The sequence below is a fragment of the Mya arenaria genome, chromosome 14, assembly GCF_026914265.1.
Source record: "Mya arenaria isolate MELC-2E11 chromosome 14, ASM2691426v1".
NCBI lineage: Eukaryota > Metazoa > Mollusca > Bivalvia > Myida > Myidae > Mya > Mya arenaria.
The window spans coordinates 30,077,787-30,096,420 of record NC_069135.1 but is presented as its reverse complement, the minus strand read 5'-3'; the positions used below and the strand labels follow the sequence as shown (position 1 = coordinate 30,096,420).

The 18,634-nt window shown below is 36.0% G+C and overlaps 2 protein-coding genes across 2 annotated transcripts; one reads left to right on the top strand and one right to left on the bottom strand.

The window, feature by feature from the left end:
• Window positions 1-3,632: 3,632 nt before the first annotated feature.
• On the bottom strand, window positions 3,633-12,892 carry LOC128218111 (pre-mRNA-splicing factor ISY1 homolog). The gene is made up of 11 exons (XM_052925660.1): window positions 12,780-12,892; window positions 11,948-11,970; window positions 11,476-11,527; window positions 10,884-10,992; window positions 10,278-10,390; window positions 9,858-9,919; window positions 9,361-9,416; window positions 9,091-9,213; window positions 6,244-6,362; window positions 5,486-5,584; window positions 3,633-4,797 (listed from the first exon to the last, which is right to left on the bottom strand). Exons 1-11 carry the CDS (start codon window positions 12,780-12,782, stop codon window positions 4,690-4,692), a joined length of 867 nt encoding a protein of 288 aa, XP_052781620.1. The 5' UTR covers window positions 12,783-12,892; the 3' UTR covers window positions 3,633-4,689.
• On the top strand, window positions 12,884-18,161 carry LOC128218110 (U3 small nucleolar ribonucleoprotein protein IMP4-like). The gene is made up of 8 exons (XM_052925659.1): window positions 12,884-13,033; window positions 13,738-13,846; window positions 14,243-14,326; window positions 14,900-15,009; window positions 15,425-15,712; window positions 16,239-16,333; window positions 17,048-17,124; window positions 17,548-18,161. The coding sequence occupies exons 1-8, from the start codon at window positions 13,031-13,033 to the stop codon at window positions 17,655-17,657; spliced, it is 876 nt and encodes a 291-aa protein (XP_052781619.1). The 5' UTR covers window positions 12,884-13,030; the 3' UTR covers window positions 17,658-18,161.
• The last annotated feature ends 473 nt before the right edge of the window (window positions 18,162-18,634 follow it).

The following is an 18,634-nucleotide window of genomic DNA, read 5'->3' as shown; positions in this document are numbered from 1 at the left end:
TGAGGCCAGTTTGCGATGGTCACACTGTACAAGCAGTTATTGGGGTGAAGCCAGTTTGCGATGGTCAAACATTTTAGGCAGCTATTGGTACAAGGCCAGTATGTATTGGTCACACAGTGCAGGCAGTTATTGGGGTGAGGCCAGTTTGTATGTTCACACAGTGCATGCAATTATTGAGCCGAGGCCAGTTTGCGATGGTCACACTGTACATACAGATATTGGGGCGAGGCCAGTTTGTGATGGTCACACTATACATACAGATATTGGGGCGAGGCCAGTGTGTGATGGTCACACTATACATACAGATATTGGGGCGAGGCCAGTTTGAGATGGTCACACAGTGCATGCAATTATTGAGCCGAGGCCAGTTTGCGATGGTCACACTATACATACAGATATTGGGGTGAGGCCAGTGTGTGATGGTCACACTATACATACAGATATTGGGGCGAGGCCAGCTTGTAATGGTCACACAGTGCATGCAATTATTGAGCCGAGGCCAGTTTGCGATGGTAACACTGTACATACAGATATTTGGGCCAGGCCAGCTTGTAATGGTCACACTGTACAGGCAGTTATTGGGGTGTGGCCAGTGTGTGATGGTCACACTGTACATATAGATATTGGGGCGAGGCCAGTTTGTGATGGTCACACTATACATACAGATATTGGGGCGAGGCCAGCTTGTAATAGTCACACTGTACAGGCAGTTATTGAGCTGAGGCCAGTTTGTAATGGTCACACTGTACATACAGATATTGGGGCGAGGCCAGCTTGTAATAGTCACACTGTACAGGCAGTTATTGGGGTGAGGCCAGTTTGTAATGGTCACACTGTACATACAGATATTGGGGCGAGGCCAGTTTGAGATGGTCACATAGTGCATGCAATTATTGAGCCAAGGCCAGTTTGCGATGGTCACACTGTACATACAGATATTTGGGCGAGGCCAGCTTGTAATAGTCACGCTGTACAGGCAGTTATTGGGGTGAGGCCAGTTTGTGATGGTCACACTGTACAGGCAGTTATTGGGGTGAGGCCAGTTAGTGATGGTCACTCTGTACAGGCAGTTATTGGGGTGAGGCCAGTTATTGATGGTCACTCTGTACAGGCAGTTATTGGGGTGAGGCCAGTTAGTGATGGTCACTCTGTACAGGCAGTTATTGGGGTGAGGCCAGTTTGTGATGGTCACACTGTACAGGCAGTTATTGGGGTGAGGCCAGTTTGTAATGGTCACACCGTACAGGCAGTTATTGGGGTGAGGCCAGTTTGTGATGGTCACACTGTACAGGCAGTTATTGGGGTGAGGCCAGTTTGTAATGGTCACACTGTACATACAGATATTTGGGCGAGGCCAGCTTGTAATAGTCACACTGTACAGGCAGTTATTGGGGTGAGGCCAGTTTGTGATGGTCACACTGTACAGGCAGTTATTGGGGTGAGGCCAGTTTGTGATGGTCACACTATACATACAGATTTTGGGGCGAGGCCAGTTTGTGATGGTCACACTATACATACAGATTTTGTGGTGAGGCCAGTTTGTGATGGTCACACTATACATACAGATTTTGGGGCGAGGCCAGCTTGTAATAGTCATACTGTACAGGCAGTTATTGGGGTGAGGCCAGTTTGTGATGGTCACACTATACATACAGTTATTGGGGTGAGGCCAGTTTGTGATGGTCACACTGTACATACAGATATTGGGGTGAGGCCAGTTTGTGATGGTCACACTATACATACAGTTATTGGGGTGAGGCCAGTTTGTGATGGTCACACTATACATACAGTTATTGGGGTGAGGCCAGTTTGTGATGGTCACACTATACATAAAGTTATTGGGGTGAGGCCAGCTTGTAATAGTCACACTGTACATACAGATATTGGGGCGAGGCCAGCTTGTAATGGTCACACTGTACAGGCAGTTCTTGAGCTGAGGCCAGTTTGCGATGGTAACACTGTACATACAGATATTTGGGCGAGGCCAGCTTGTAATAGTCACACTGTACAGGCAGTTATTGGGGTGAGGCCAGTGTGTGATGGTCACACTGTACATACAGATATTGGGGCGAGGCCAGCTTGTAATGGTCACACTGTACAGGCAGTTATTGGGGTGAGGCCAGCTTGTAATGGTCACACTGTACAGGCAGTTATTGGGGTGAGGCCAGTTTGTGATGGTCACACTATACATACAGTTATTGGGGTGAGGCCAGTTTGTGATGGTCACACTATACATACAGTTATTGGGGTGAGGCCAGCTTGTAATAGTCACACTGTACATACAGATATTGGGGCGAGGCCAGCTTGTAATGGTCACACTGTACAGGCAGTTCTTGAGCTGAGGCCAGTTTGCGATGGTAACACTGTACATACAGATATTTGGGCGAGGCCAGCTTGTAATAGTCACACTGTACAGGCAGTTATTGGGGTGAGGCCAGCTTGTAATTGTCACACTGTATAGGCAGTTATTGGGGTGAGGACAGTTAGTGATGGTCACTCTGGTTATACAGATATTATGTTCAATGACTTTTCAAGATGAAAACGGAATGATGAAAACGCCATACAGGAGAAAAAGAAAGAAACTGTCGACAGCAGGATTCAAACCCAGATTATCTTGGAATACTTGCTGTTAAAACGGGTTGGGTACAAGATACACACATAATTTATAATTTGATGAATCCTGAAACATGTACTAGTATATCAGACAACACAAGAGGTGTTTGTCAAACATTACCCCCCCCCCCGCACCCCCGAGCCATGTTGTCAGGATTATATGGTCAATTGAATGAAATATGCATGGACCCAAATGATGCTGATTTGTCACTGACATTGGATGCTGTTGTGGCAGTTTTAAGATTATGACCATTCAAAGTGTGAGAATAGAGTGTGTCATGACCATGACCTTTGACTCTATGACCTCAAAATCCATAGGAGTCATCATCTGATCACCAAAAATCTAAATGTCAAGTTTGAGGGCATTGACAAGTTATCACACAGACAAAGCTTTTTTCGCTCAAGGTCACTGTGAACTTTACCTTTGACCCGATGACCCCTAAAATCATAAGTGGTCGTCTAGAGGTCAGACACAACTCCAAGTTTGAGGGCCATGGGTGCAGGCATTGTCGAGTTATCACTCTAAACATCTTCGCATTCAAAGTCACTGTGAACTTGACCTTTGACCCAATGACCCCCAAAGTCAAGAGGGGTCATCTACTGGTCAGGCCCAACCTTCATGTCAAGTTTGATGACCATAGGTCCAGGAATTATCAAGTTTGCTTTCAAGGTGACTGTGAACTTGATCTTTGACCCCCTAGAATCAATAGGGGTCATCATACCGAAGGACCGACCGACCGACATACCGACCAACATGTGCAGAGCAATATACTCCTCTTCTTCAAAGGGGGACATAAATATATTGTACAGAAGTCCCATCACATTGCCATGGAACCCATAGTTCTCAATCTGCTTAAATCTTTGAGAAAACTTAATTAAATTTAATTGAAACTGAGCAGGAATTTCTGGAGGTGGTGACATTTCAAGCCATCAATGACAATAACCAGAAATAAACTGACGATCACAAATACTCAACTTCAGTTTTTTGCCCTGAGACAAGCTAAAAAAGAAAGCATTCATATTTTTTCATCATTTATTTGTAACATTTCATGTTCATGAAGGTTTGAAATATGAATTTGTTTCCCTGTATACATAATGAAGGTTTGTAAAATGAATACATTGTATATATGAGGAGTTTGAAATCTAATAATGTCAAACAAATGGAGAGATTTGTCCTGCACAAACAAATGTACGTGGACATGGATTCAATACATTATTTATGTTAAATAATGTAGGTCATTATCAAGGGTGGTCACAATTCGATTTGCTGACATTTACAAAACCATGCGACCACAAGCCAAGACACAAAGTGAGTACCGGTAAATGAAAGAAAAGTATTAAATTTGTATAAAACTGATAATGAAAACAACATATTCACATGGTGATACAAACAGTATTTACAAATGTTTCATCTTTATGAAAATTTCACTGATATATACAACTTATTACCAAAACTTATATTTATAAATATCAGTTAGTGATATTATTAATCTATAAAGGCATATTGCAACCAGTACAACAAGTGTAGATTCTAGTGTGCAAAATCTGAAACATATCAAACCAGCTTCTTGTGTAATAAACAGTATCCACCAAACATACATGAATCCATTCCAGAAACATTGAAACTTAATTGGTTCACTATAAATAAAGCCTGTAATAGTTGAACAAAACCTTCATATACCATCACACCAGTCAGAAAAAGTACTGCTTTAATGCATAAACTTTTAACTATTTCTGAGACTCGGTCAAAATTTAAACATTCATCAGACAGGACTCTGATCTCTCTCACAAAGTAGACCTGTGTACATCTGAGATCATTTAGACACATTCCAACAACGTTTCCAACTTATATAAATCCAAATTCAAGCCCTGGAAAGATCCTTCAAAATTCCAAGCATCTTTCAGAGAAAGGCTTTTGTCCCTATTTAAGCATACGCATGTAGTCAGATGAAGATCACTGTTGAAATCCAAGGATAAGACTGACACCTATCATTACCTGTATGAATGTACCAGCACTTTTTTGACAGTTAAGATTTCGTTGTATTTCACCGCGTGTTTGTTTGAATTTGACCACTCTCACAATCCAAGCATCTGTTTCACCTGGCCTTCTTCCGCCTGTTGGTCATCACTCACATACTTCTGTAGCAATTCCATTTTCTTTCTCTGTAATAAGGCTTCTTCAATCTGAAAACATACAAAAGCATGTACAAGAATTGAATACATCACCATATGCAGATTCTTACTTTAGCTTGACAATTAAAATTCCTCAACATAGGGTATTTTATTGCCAAACTACTAAATTCAATAATAAAACTTATAACTTTCACCCATGTAAATTACAAAGAGACACAACTCCTGATATGCGATTTGACTACAGTTCATTAGTAAATCATTAACCTGAAACATTTTGAAAGATCAGATATTGCCAACAGGAATAAATTTTAAATGACACAACAAAATATGACATCAATTACAATGACATTACCGTAACTTAGGCTCTGACATTTCCGTAATTAAATATTTTTCTAGACACTGCAAAGAAATTACCATACTGCAAATTCATATTTAATAATAAAACAAGAATTGTTTGCATGACAAAGATGAAAACATGAGTGCTGCGGAGTGGAGGCCTAGGATGGCCTATTTTGTTGGAGGGGTTTTCCAGTGATAAAAGGAGCATAACTCAACAATTATTAAAGTCAAAGTTATGTGCCTTGCTATAAATGTCGTTATTGTCTCTAGCAACAAGGGTACCAAGTTTCATTGCCAACGTTTAAGTATTTGCCACAGCTTCCACCGACAACCAGTCAAGCTGCTTATGGCATCAAGGATATGACAAGCTTGGCATTTATATCGATAAACTGATAACTACCTGTTTTTGTGATGGCACCTCCACGTGGGCAATAAAGTGCTGCATCTCAACCTCCTCTCCCGCCTCAGCTGGCTGGTCAACCTCCATGTCTTCTTCATCCTAGTAATTAAAAGAACAAATATTTACCTTTTTCCTCCTTTTTCAAAGCTTTTTGGTTACTGTTTAATTAATGGTTATTTTACGAAATGTGTCGCTGAATATCACATTTGTGGAAATAAGCATGTAAACATTGCACTGATAGAGTGTCTAAGAGTCTTGACAGTGTTTGCAAGACTTCCTCAAACTCTAAATACTGCATAGCCAGCAGGCTTGTTGGTTTTATTAAAGCCAAGTACTTGTGTAAGAAGCTGGTGATCAAATTCAATTTCTTTTTTTCCCTACTACCCTTTGCAATGACAACTTAAACATCACAAACAATGGAAATACCTGTATTTTAATGTATTTTCTATCTAAGTTTCATGTTATTATCTTTGACAACAGAGTTGTGTTTGCGACACAATAAATCTTTTGCAGCTACTGTGCTCTGCATGGAAATAAAGGACAATCCAGCACACCCTGCACTGGTAAATTACTTTCCAGGCTTGCTCAAATTCTGGATTTTATCAAGCTAGGCTTGTTAAAAGTCTTATTTCAATGAAGGTGTCAATACAGACACTGTGATGATTCCTAACCTATGTCTTCCAAAATAAAACATTTCAATTTTGGAAGACATTATAAGTTAAGAACGATCAATCATTAAAAACGCTACACAAGCATACCTCATCCTGTGGATATATCTGTGGAGTCACTAGTTCTGTCTGCTCTGGCTCCTCCGATATTTCTCCCCGGTCAATCTTCTCCTGCTTCTCTTTCCATTCTTTCACTTTATCTGCAATAGCTGTAATACAAGACATAATACACGATGTATCTAGACTTAAATCTCCACATGTTATCTTGAAGTCTCAATCTTCGGCTGTTCTGACTACCCTGATAATTCTACCTCAGAAATAATCCTTTGCAATTCTTTCATATCTCTAACCTTACCATCTCCATGGCCTAGTGGTTAAGCGTCCGCCTATGGAGCGGGAGGTTGTGGGTTCGATCCCTTCCCGCGTCATACCGAAAGATGTTGAAAGTTGGTACAAGCAGCTCCCTTGCCTGGCGCTTGGCATTATTAAAAGGGTAGTGCTAGGAAAAGTGGTGTACTCAGTACTGGTTTAAGCCAGGAAAGTTGTAACCTGTGTATCGGTGCTTTACACTGAGCACATAAAAGAACCAAGGGGTCTCTTCGAAAAAGAGCTAGGCTATAGCACTCTGACTTTTTGTATCCCACCACTGTCTCTTCAGCATACTGTCCCTTCAGCAAAAACAAAGGACCCCGTTGGAAATAAGTGCTTGCAATTTCGCGGATTATCCTTGACCGTAAGGTCTAAAGAAATACATAAATAAACACATCTGCTATAGACATTTTCATGGGGGCTGCATGTTGCCAAATTTTACACTGGGTAGATTTAGCATGGGCAGTTCATTTAAAATATCAAAAAATAGATAGTATTTGCAAAAAAGGCTGTCCAATATATAACTTAAAACTAAAAATTGTAACTGCAAAAAGCTCTTTAGCTATAATATATGATATATAAATATAAATTTATTGTAGTCTGTGTGCTATAAAGAATGCACAAAAGTCTATGCATTCCATTTCCCAAGCTGTTGTTTTTATTCTGCATCCCAGGGCGGATATTCATAATGCATCTTAATGCATTTCTTAACTTTAGACAATTTCTTCAGACAAATATATTATCAAGTTATTATATCAAATGACCAGTAAGATTAACATACAACTAGAACTCCGCGAGTCGGATGTGTCGCCTGACGAATTATTTACTGTCAACATTATAGCTGTTAGATTGGCATTTTATTCATTTATAGAAAATGATGTTGCCATTTAACTTATCTTTACTGATGACGATGCCTTGTTTTATATTTGTAAAGGGTCATGCAATGAGATGTTGTTTTAAAGCAAAACAGGAAGTTGGCCATTTTGTTGTTGTTGTTGATTAATCGAGACCCCTTGTTGTATTTTTGTAGAGGGTCACCCAAGGAAGCTTCCTGTAAAGTTTCATTGAATTTGGAATGGTAGTTTCAGAGGAGGTGTTTTTTTAAAGCAAAACAGGAAGTCAGCTATTTTGTTGATGTTGCTGTTGTTGTTGATCAATCATGACCCCTTGTTGTATTTTTGTAGAGGGTCACCCAAGGAAGCTTCATTCTTCAAGATATGCCCCGGACAAAACTTTAAGCATGAAAAATAACAAAGGGCAATAACTCTAAACATATAGATGCAAGAGTCACTGTTTTTGTGCACTGCACTTTCCCTCAATCAGATATACCTACGGAAGAAGTTTCAGGTTGATACCTCTTATAGTTTACGAGATATGCCACGAACAAATCCTAAGCAAGAAAATTAACAAAGGGCAATAACTCTAAAAATATGGCAGCAAGAGTTACAGTTCTTGTGCACTGCACTTGCCCTCAATGAGATCTATCTAGCTATCTTATATTCTTCAAGATATGCCCCGGACAAAACTTTAAGCATGAAAATTAACAAAGGGCAATAACTTTAAAACTAAGAAAGCAAGAGTTACGGTTCTTGTGCACTGCACTTGCCCTCAATGAGATCTATCTAGCTATCTTATATTCTTCAAGATATGCCCCGGACAAAACTTTAAGCAAGAAAATTAACAAAGGGCAATAACTCTAAAAATATGGCAGCAAGAGTTACGGTTCTTGTGCACTGCACTTGCCCTCAATGAGATCTATCTAGCTATGAAGTTTCAAGTTGATACCTCTTATATTCTTCAAGATATACCACGGACAAAACTTTAAGCATGAAAATTAACAAAGGGCAATAACTTTAAAACTAAGAAAGCAAGAGTTACGGTTCTTGTGCACTACACTTGCCCTCAATGAGATCTATCTAGCTATGAAGTTTCAAGTTGATACCTCTAATATTCTTCAAGACATGCCCCGAACAAAACTTTAAGCATGAAAATTAACAAAGGGCAATAACTCTAAATATTTGGCAGCAAGAGTTACTGTTATTGTGCAATGCACTTGCCCTCCATGAGATCTATCTACATATGAAGTTTCAAGTTGATAACTCTTATATTCTACAAGATATGCCCCGGACAAAACTTAAGTATGAAAAATAACAAAGGGCAATAACTCTAAACATATGGAAGCAAGAGCAACAGTTCTTGTGCACTGCACTTGCCCTCAATTAGATCTATCTACATATGAAATTTCAAGTTGATACCACTAATAGTTTAGGAGATATACCCCGGACAAGTGAAAATGGGACGCGGACGCCGCCTCCGCCGCCACCGACGCCGCCGACAAAAGTAATCCATATATGTCGTCTTTTCAGGCGACACAAAAATGACTTACTTAAGTAAAATGTTTTATGAATATCAGCCCCGATCATTATTCTCTTTATTCGATCATTATTCTCTTTATTTTCAATACTACTGGGCAATCTGATCTCACATCTCCCATTTTTGTTACTACCAAATTATTTTTTAAACACAAGAATTTTACTTACAAGTGAAGTTAATCAAATATCTACATACCTTTTTTCTCAACCTCCTGTTCTAGAGGAACAATCACACCATCATCTTCGTCCCGGTAACCATAGTAATCAGCATCAATATCTTTCATCAACTCTCCCCGATTTTTACGTGGAGGGGGTGGGGCTATTATAAACATATGATAGAAAATGTTGCAGATTACAGCTTCAGCAAAGAAAATAGAATAAGGTCAAAATGTTTGATATTTCTGCGTTTAAAATGAAAAATGTTTTTTTTTTACTTTAAATAGAATGATAGACAAAAAATACGTACGTTCTTGTTCAAATAACTCTCTGACACCAGGAAGTTCTTTGGCTGCTCCAAAATATCTGCAAGTGATATCAGTCACTGTTATATTTGTATTTAAGTCTTTATCATAGTCATTTCATCAATTAATTTCATTTAATACATTATCTGTATGAATGTCACAAATGGCAACACATTGATTATTTCATTTCCTAAACTTTGAATTCATTTTCAGTACTATCTGAAGTTCAATTTACTCAAACATGTAGCAAAATAATGAAACTATGACACCAAGATAATTTCAATTACAACTTAAGTCGACTAAGAATTTTATTGAAATAGCCCCCAGCTCTCTAAATCTGATTATTTCCGTCTGATTTTGAGTTGGTATTGATTTACAATTGAAAGACATGACCTTCCCACCTGATGACGCTACACATATAATTAATTTGGCATGGCCTTAGTGTGCAAGTAAAATTGAACTTCTTAACAACAATCTTTAAGTACGGTTTAGTATCTCTTACTTGTAACCTCTATTTCCCGGGACCTCCTTTCCTTCATGGTCCATCATCTTAGGTCCAATTTTCTGTGGAGTAAAAATATGAGGAAATGTGTTTGCTTTTGGTAACACTAGGCTTAAAAAGTAAAATGTTTGTTTTCTTAAAACTGCAGGGAAACAACATATGTCAAACTAATATTTAAAGGCTTACAAACTCATACTACACAGTACAATGTTGATGACTTATTCCTTTACCAATAGACGGACTGTAAACTTGTATAATGACTTCTTATTCTCCCAATAATCAGGCCCATCTTTCTCACAGTGAAGTTTGTTGATAAGTTGATTCAGTCATAGATGTTTCATAATCATACTACAATTACTGTAAACTACTTGTTTACCTTATAATCAGGTTTCATACATAATTTAATGACTACTTGTTTACCCGGTAGTCAGGCCCATCCAGCTCCTTGATTCTGTCTTCCCAGTGGCCTTTCTCCCGCAGAAGTTTATTGATCTCGTCATTGATGTCTCGCAGCTTGAATTCACCCAGACCCGCTGTAAAAACCATCAATATAGAGGTAAGATTAGATTTAATATTACCATATGTATTGTATGCATTTATAAGTGTATAATATGTAGGTAATGTGAATTTGCACAGAAAGAATATTGAATAGAAAAAAATGTAACGAACGAATATGTATCAATACAAATCATTGCAAATTTCACTAGAATGTTAAGCATTTAAGTAATTCAATAGGACAAAAGTAAAAAAACAAAACATGATGATTTGGAAACTTGGACAAAAAAGATACTAACAAAATATCTTAAGAAAAACTATTAGATACATTGCCACCATTGTAGATTAGATTTATATGTATTTCATGGAAAACATGAAATTTGAAAATCAAGAATGGTGTGATATGGATTATTTCAAATTTATTTTTTTATAATATTCGGAAAGGAAAACAAAAAGGCTGACAACTGTATATACTTAGTACTGGTATTGTAATCTGACAAACAATTTAAGCAAAGCGAAGGATATTTTTACCATTCTGAATCTGTGCAACTTTCTTGGATACCTCTCCAATGATCTGGCGTCTGAACTTCTCTGCCTTTTTCACATCATCACACTCTGTGGCCAGGTATGGTCTCCTCTCCTGAGTTAAATCATTTAAAAATACATTAGATAAATAAATTAAACATAAAACCTAATTAACAATATTTTTTTTAAACGATATATGAATCACTAATGCAAGCATAATGTTACTCTAGAGTGTGGCCTTGTGTTGTTAGGGAAAACTGGAGAACTTCGTCAAAGAAAACCTAGCTTGGTGACCACTAACAAAACTGACGCCTTGATGAGAAGCAAGTGCGCTCAGCAGACTGTTATCTTAATCATAGTAATCAGGTGAAAGTAATTCACACTTTACTTAAATACCGTATCTTATTGCTTACCTATATTGATTAAACTCAAATTGAACATTGGTAAAAGTGTTTTTTCAAAATCAAAAAAGCCACAAGGCAGATGGAACTATAATGCCTCTAAGACATAAACAAGCAGGGCATAAAAATAAGTGAATAAATGTCTTAATTATAAAAACATGTAATAATTTCTTGCTGTATGCACTAATTTTTCATACCACTTCTTTTTTCTCATCCATATGAGCATTTCGCCATCTGGCAAGGGCCGTCCTGTTAATGGAGGAAATTGATACATGTAATTAACAACTTATAACTAAAATTGGGAATTTTATTTTCACAATAGGGAAAAAAGTATTTATCGTATGTGATGCCTAACTGAATCTGATGTTAAAGATTAAGAAAGCTTGTGACAAAAAAAATATTCCAAATTTCCTTAAAGTCATTAACTGGTTTTATACAGTGGGTTATTCAGTGGTTCATGCATGCATGCGAGCTAGTAAAGAATATTTAGTGCCAACACTAAAATAGCTGCACCAGGTTCATGCCAGTTTTAATAAAGCAATGATGAACAGTAACGAATAAAAAAGCGACTAATTGGGATCACTTTCAGCATAAACAACAAAGTTCATTATATTAAAGATAATTATGACAATTTCTATGCATTTAACAAGAAGCAAGTAAATAACTTACATGGCCTTTTCACTGTTTCTTGCCTGTAAAAGAAAAACATATCACATTATGTAAAAATTTATCAGCACAATTTAAGAAAAATATGCATAACATACAATTGTTAACATTAACAAAACTGTAACATGTATGATTGATATGATATTCAAGACCATTAATTGTAATAACTGATCAGTGCCTTCTGCCCTTTTCCAAACCAAAGATCAGGCATCTGTGAGTTCCCCTCGAAAAAGAATACTTTATTACCCTATGATAGTCAAATTCCCCCCCTTAGAATAATTTGCAATTAAAGCTTAATCAGGTAGCAATCCAAATGTTTTAAGTTGAGAATCTGTTTTTGTAAAAGATTCCCCTATTGCTTGTATATATAAATAATCAAGGCCGCAGTAAGGGATGCCAACTCTAGCCTTTCCCAAAAGTACTGAACTACAGTGGTAATAGAATTCCTTTCTGTTGGAACAATCAAGTTGTCAGATTGTGATATAATATACTATTAGTTTGATTAATTATTCTGGTTTATGTGTCTTCATAAACTTAAAACTAAAACTTTCATTTATAACTCAAAACTAAATAAATACAAAATATGCTAGATTTCAAGGCGTACATTTATTAAACATAATTTTTTGAGTGGATATTTGAACAAATGCCTACATAATTTATTACATAGTTACACTGCACAGTATGATTTGTTGTGTTTTAACCAACATTGATGTATCCGAAATTAATATCCGAAACTCAATCAACTACTTCATAATGGAATTTGCTGTACACAGATAATAAAATAGTTGAACAATCTAATCAGATATATTGATGAGTGTCTTAACTAATTACTTACCATGATTGGAATGAAATAGAATATCAATTAAAATGAGAAAATTAGGTTGAAACTAAAACAGTGCGTTTTTCATCGATATCATCCGGCGTTTGGAGTAAAGCGTTTGGTGATCGAGATCAAAGTAAACAACGTGCAAGGAAGAGAAGTGCATACATTTCTTCCAGTTTTCTATATTCTTTACTGGAAACCGATCCATTTGACTGTCAATTTTATAACAAGAAAGATCTTTCAGTGTTGATTCACCAGCAATCATGGTAGGTAATAGTAGAATTAACTAAATTAGAAAAGCAATATATTTTCGTGATGGCAAAAATCAACAACATCACTAATGGCCTTTGAACGCTTAATTATTTGAGAACAATTATTTAGTAAAATCACTATTATTTCACAATGTGTTGAAATAGATTAAACTTTAAACTATCAATTCGGATCAGATAGGTGTGGTCTTATGTTGTGGGGGAAACTGGAGTACCCAGAGGAAACCCACTTGGTCGGCTTGGTGATCACTAGCCAATCTCACATCACAGAAAAGTGTATGCCCTGTTTCTCAATTTGGAATCAGGGTCGTGTCTTTAAGAAGATATGGTAAAAACGTACCTCTATAAAGCTTTATAGCCTATTCCAATACAACTATGCAATGATATGTTATAAGAAATCACTGTGGCTAGATTTTGTTGCCTTGCATTTTTGTAAAATTTGTTTCATGAAAAAAACTTCAAATTCCTCGTTCTAAAATGAACTGTTACAACAATCACATTGAATTTCTGGAGGTTTGGCTTAACATTCATCAACTTTTCTATTGGTTTGAAAAGCCCTTTCTTCCGTAAGGTAAGTAGTCCTCACGATTACAGCTCTACATAAACAACTTGCCTCTTGGAAGCAAATCAGAATGTTTTGAACTATATGAACTATTTTTTTCGTTCATTATATTTTTTAAATCGTTGTTTTTTTTCTTTAGATCAGAAGACAAGCCAGACTTCGGAGAGAATACATTTATCGGAAGTCAATTGAGGATCGAGAAAGAACAATACAAGAGAAGAAACAGAAATTAAAACATTCCCTTGATGGTTTGTATAAATATACTGTAGCTGCATACATAAAGAGATACTGTCTTTAACTTAAGCAAAATTTAATTCAGAAATCAGATTTATAAACTTTATTCCATTCAAAACCATACACTTTCTATAAAATAAAACAAAAAAAAATGAAAGGAATACATGTGTAAGTTTGCATTTTAATGATGGTTTAACAACTTAAAAATGATTTATTCCCAAGTAACAAATATATCGATATACATACATGTACATCACTACATGTGAAGTTTTTTAAAAGTTCATGCATCTGTTATATATATGTTATTACTTTGACTGGAAACATTCTTTTTAATACTTTTCATTTTTGAGCAGTTAAACCATTTTTATTCTTTAAGTGAACATCACTGTCATGTATACCATTTCCTTCAGAAAACAAGCAGATACCAGATGAGATTGCTGAAGATGCTGTTGATATTGAGAAAACACTGAACTGGGACGATGAGGGTGCTGATGGTAAGGCATGGGATGTTCTACAGTACTGTTAAGACCAAACTTTACACTCTTGTACACTTGGAGTGCACACCTAGTTAACAAGATATGCACTACAGATAAACTAATTAGTTTATTAGATAAGCCAGTATTGATTTTTCTGGTCCGCCTAGATTGGCCTAATTATTTTGATTTAATATCATGAGATGTTCTAAAGTTAATATGTTGCACAATGTTAAATAAACATGAAAGCATGACATCAACATTAACATTTGTACCCATTTTCCAATTGAAGATCCATGATTTAATAGCAAGTCCCATTACCATTGCAAAAATATTTGTTGAGTAATGACCCTTTATAAACTTAAGAACAACAGTCACGTTTTGGCATGAGCTTTCATTGAAGTCGAGGCTGAAAATGACATTATGTCTTAAACATGTTAATTTGTGTTTTCTTCATATTTCTAGAGCATTTTAATTAAATTTATTCTGATTTTATAAACACCGCCTCTACATTTACAACAATAACGAAATTCTAAAAAAATATAATGTTGATTTCACTAGGTAGTTCATCTTTCTACATTAAATGCTTTTTAGGTCTGACAACAAATGTTGATGATGAATACAAGTGGGGCGGAGTGGAAGATCCTAAGATCATGGTGACAACTTCTAGAGATCCAAGTTCAAAGCTGAAACAATTTGCTAAGGTGTGAAACATTCATACAAAGCTAAAATGCAAGTTGATCAAAAATGCTTTTCATTTTCACTAGACGAACAACCAATTTAAGCAATCCGATTTTTCAATTTTTAGAGGCAGCCTATTAAAAGTTGTTTTTATTTGGATCACATAAAGTATAAGGCTACATTTAAAAAAATCATTTAAGCGAACATGCTTTAAATAAGTGTTGCAAATGTTTAACAGTGGAATTTGTGGCCAGGTAGCTATTTATTCAAAAACCCATTTATAAAGGCTAATATTTTTCATATCTGTACATAAAACTAACATTTTTTTGTTTTGATCATTAAAGTCAAATGTGTTAAACATGAAAATAAAAAAAAAGATTTTGCATCAACCTATATTGTGCGTCTTAAACTGAAGATTTTCTACATATCATTTTTTAGGAGATTCGACTTGTATTCCCAAACTCTCAGAGAATCAACAGAGGTAACTACGAGGTCAAACAGCTGGTGGATGCCTGCAGGTCTAATGACGTCACAGATTTAATAATCGTACACGAACATCGAGGTGTCCCTGACGGATTTGTTGTCTGCCACCTCCCATACGGACCCACGGCATATTTCACTTTATCTAATGTCGTCATGAGGCACGATATTCCAGATTGTGGAACGATGTCGGAGGCTTATCCACATCTTATCTTCAATAATTTTACCTCTAAGCTAGGGAATAGGGTAAGTATCAGACTAAGATTTAATGAACATAAGTGTGTCCCTTTGTTCTGCGAAACATTCAAATTTCTTTTCAAAAACATACTTGTAAGTTAAGTTGTGACGTTTTCAGTGGTTGAATTAACCATAAGCCCTGAAGCCATGCACTGGTAGAATGCTTTCTGGTCTGCTCATATTAATAATTTTATAATACAGGGCTTGTTGAAAAAAATGGTGCGAAGCACTAGGGTAAAAATTTGGGTTTGTTCATCTGAAAGTTTAATATTGATGACTGTGTTTTACAAACTAGTATGATGGGGCATTAATGTTTGATTGTAAGATTTGTTATAAATAAGTTTGAATGTTGTTGCTGATAAACTGAGTTAAACTGATGATGAACACTTCAATTAAACAAAGTATTGTTTACGGTGTAATCAATAAAATATAGTTTGTGCTGCATAACAAGTGCTCAATTTTGTGTAACCATACTTGAAGACTATTTTTTGGTGATGCTCATGTTGAAATAATGGAGACAAATTGGTTATTTCAGGTGAAAAGTATTTTGAAGTTCCTGTTCCCTGTCCCAAAAGAAGATGCCCGTCGAGTTATGACATTCTCAAATGAAGAGGACTTCATCTCATTCAGGTATGAAAAAACATTTTGTAGATAATAACTCAGTGTCCAATTTTCAGTCTATTGTAAAGTTTATACAGATCTATGCAGCTTTAGATTATTTTTTTTTTTTTTTTTTAGATATTCACGTACATATTCAGACTTGGTACACGTATTGCGTTGCCAATGATGATAAAGAAATGCAAAAAAGGCAGATAACTCTTGCTCAAAAAGGTGTTGATTTATGCCCCTTGATCTGCTGTATACAACAGATGAGTGTTTGCATTTTAAGATGTTCTTGTTAAGATGGTTACTAAGTCTGAAAAATTCTATTACACTCCATTCAAAACAATGAAGGAAGTTCTAAAGAATGGATCAGCTTTGAGCTTGACGGTGTTGAAATCCTATGGTTAATAGGTCTTTTGCAGCTGTGGCTTTGTTAAGATGGCTTCGTTTACACACTATCCATGACTGTATCATTATGCTAGTACTTTATCAAAATATTGAAAATACATTGTCATCCAAAACATGGCAAGATGATAAATCTGTCAATCATCATTCAATTTATTTCTGTTCAAATGTGACTAAAAAGTAGAAACATTATTCGTAATTGTGTATGGCCTTCCTAAACTTGTTAACTGTAATGAGAAAAAAGGGAAAAATAAAGTGTATAACTGAAAGTCATGACTTTAACCACCCTGTCTAAGGTTTGAAACATTGAAATTAAGATGTATAAATCATTTTCAGACACCATGTGTACAAGAAGGGTGAAGGAGGCAGAACCATAGAGCTGAACGAGGTGGGACCACGCTTTGAAATGAAACGTAAGACTGTTTTGTAAATTAATCACACTTTTTAATCCAAGTGGTTTTCAGAACACAGAGTTCATGTGTATAAAGAGATCTTGTTATTAATATAAATACAACTATGTATTTTCTAAGGACAAAAGAAAACCCATAAGAATGTCTCCCCCATCTTCTCATATGCAAATGTAGTTCAGCACTTAATGGTCAATCATTTGTAATTTTACATGTATAGGAGAGGCTAATTTTATTGGAAAAAAAACCCATCACTTTTAATGAAAATCATAGGATTCTTAATTGATCAGTAAGCTCAAGGGAACAATAAAGACTATGATGTATTTATCTCTAAGTATAATACTAGTGTCACAGTAACTGTCCAGTAATAATAAATACTGTACAAGTATATCAAATGATGATGTAATAATATGATATTATGTATTTCAGTGTACCAGATAGTATTGGGAACCTTGGATACCGTGTCAAGCTCCGACGTGGAGTGGGTTTATAGGCCTTACATGAATACAGCCAAGAAACGCAAATTCCTCACAGACTGACAATTGTGATACAATGTTAATTAGCTTTTTAATTGTCTGTTGTTTGAAGAAAGGTTTAGACAATGTCACTGTGTCATTGTCTTTGTGCAAAAACTTGGTTGGACAATAATTTAGAAGATTAAAATGAAACTTAGTACACGTTACAATGATAATTTGCACGTGTTACTAGTCCCTCACTGACTAAAATGAGACATTTTGTGCTCTTGTTTTTTTTAACATACAACTTCCATGTACATTTTATAAGATATAACATCACTAATATATATTGAATTACGGTACATGACATTAGGTATTTAATTTGAAAGTTAATGTTTAGGATAAGAATAATGTTTCATGAATTAGGGCCTTTTAACAATGTTATAAAATGTTTTGAAAATAAAAGCATTTAGCCTGAACTTCTATGATCTACTGATAGATACATGTACAGTCTTTTATATCAATTGAAGTCTTTTAATTCTGGAAAAATGTTATGGTTATTTGTGCAATAAAGGTTGGTGAAAATAATCCTCTGTCTTGATATTTTTTGACTGATATAGTTTGCCAATGTTGTATTCACAAGGTTATCTAGAATGGGAATAGGTTTGAAAATTTCATGTCAGTTGATCCAGAGACCATGTCTTGTCTACACAATAACTTGAGAATAGATGGATGTAGGACCATGAATACTCGATGGTAGATCTTCCTTGGCCAGTTAGACCTCATTTGTTGAGGGGTCAGTAGGACAAAGGTCTCTCATGGTCTTTGCTTCTTATAAAACACTGAACATTCATATTGCAGCAGGTTTCTGTCCTACTACTATTACTTTTTTGGCAATCCCTGGACAACATCTTTTGCATTCATATAATCTGCATTTAAACTTGTAGATTCTATAATCAAAAAGGGTGATCTTATTCCTCATTTTATGCCCCCAGAGGTGGGCATATTGAAATTGCACCGTCCATCCTTCTTCCATCTGAGTGTCCGGCTCAACTTCTTGT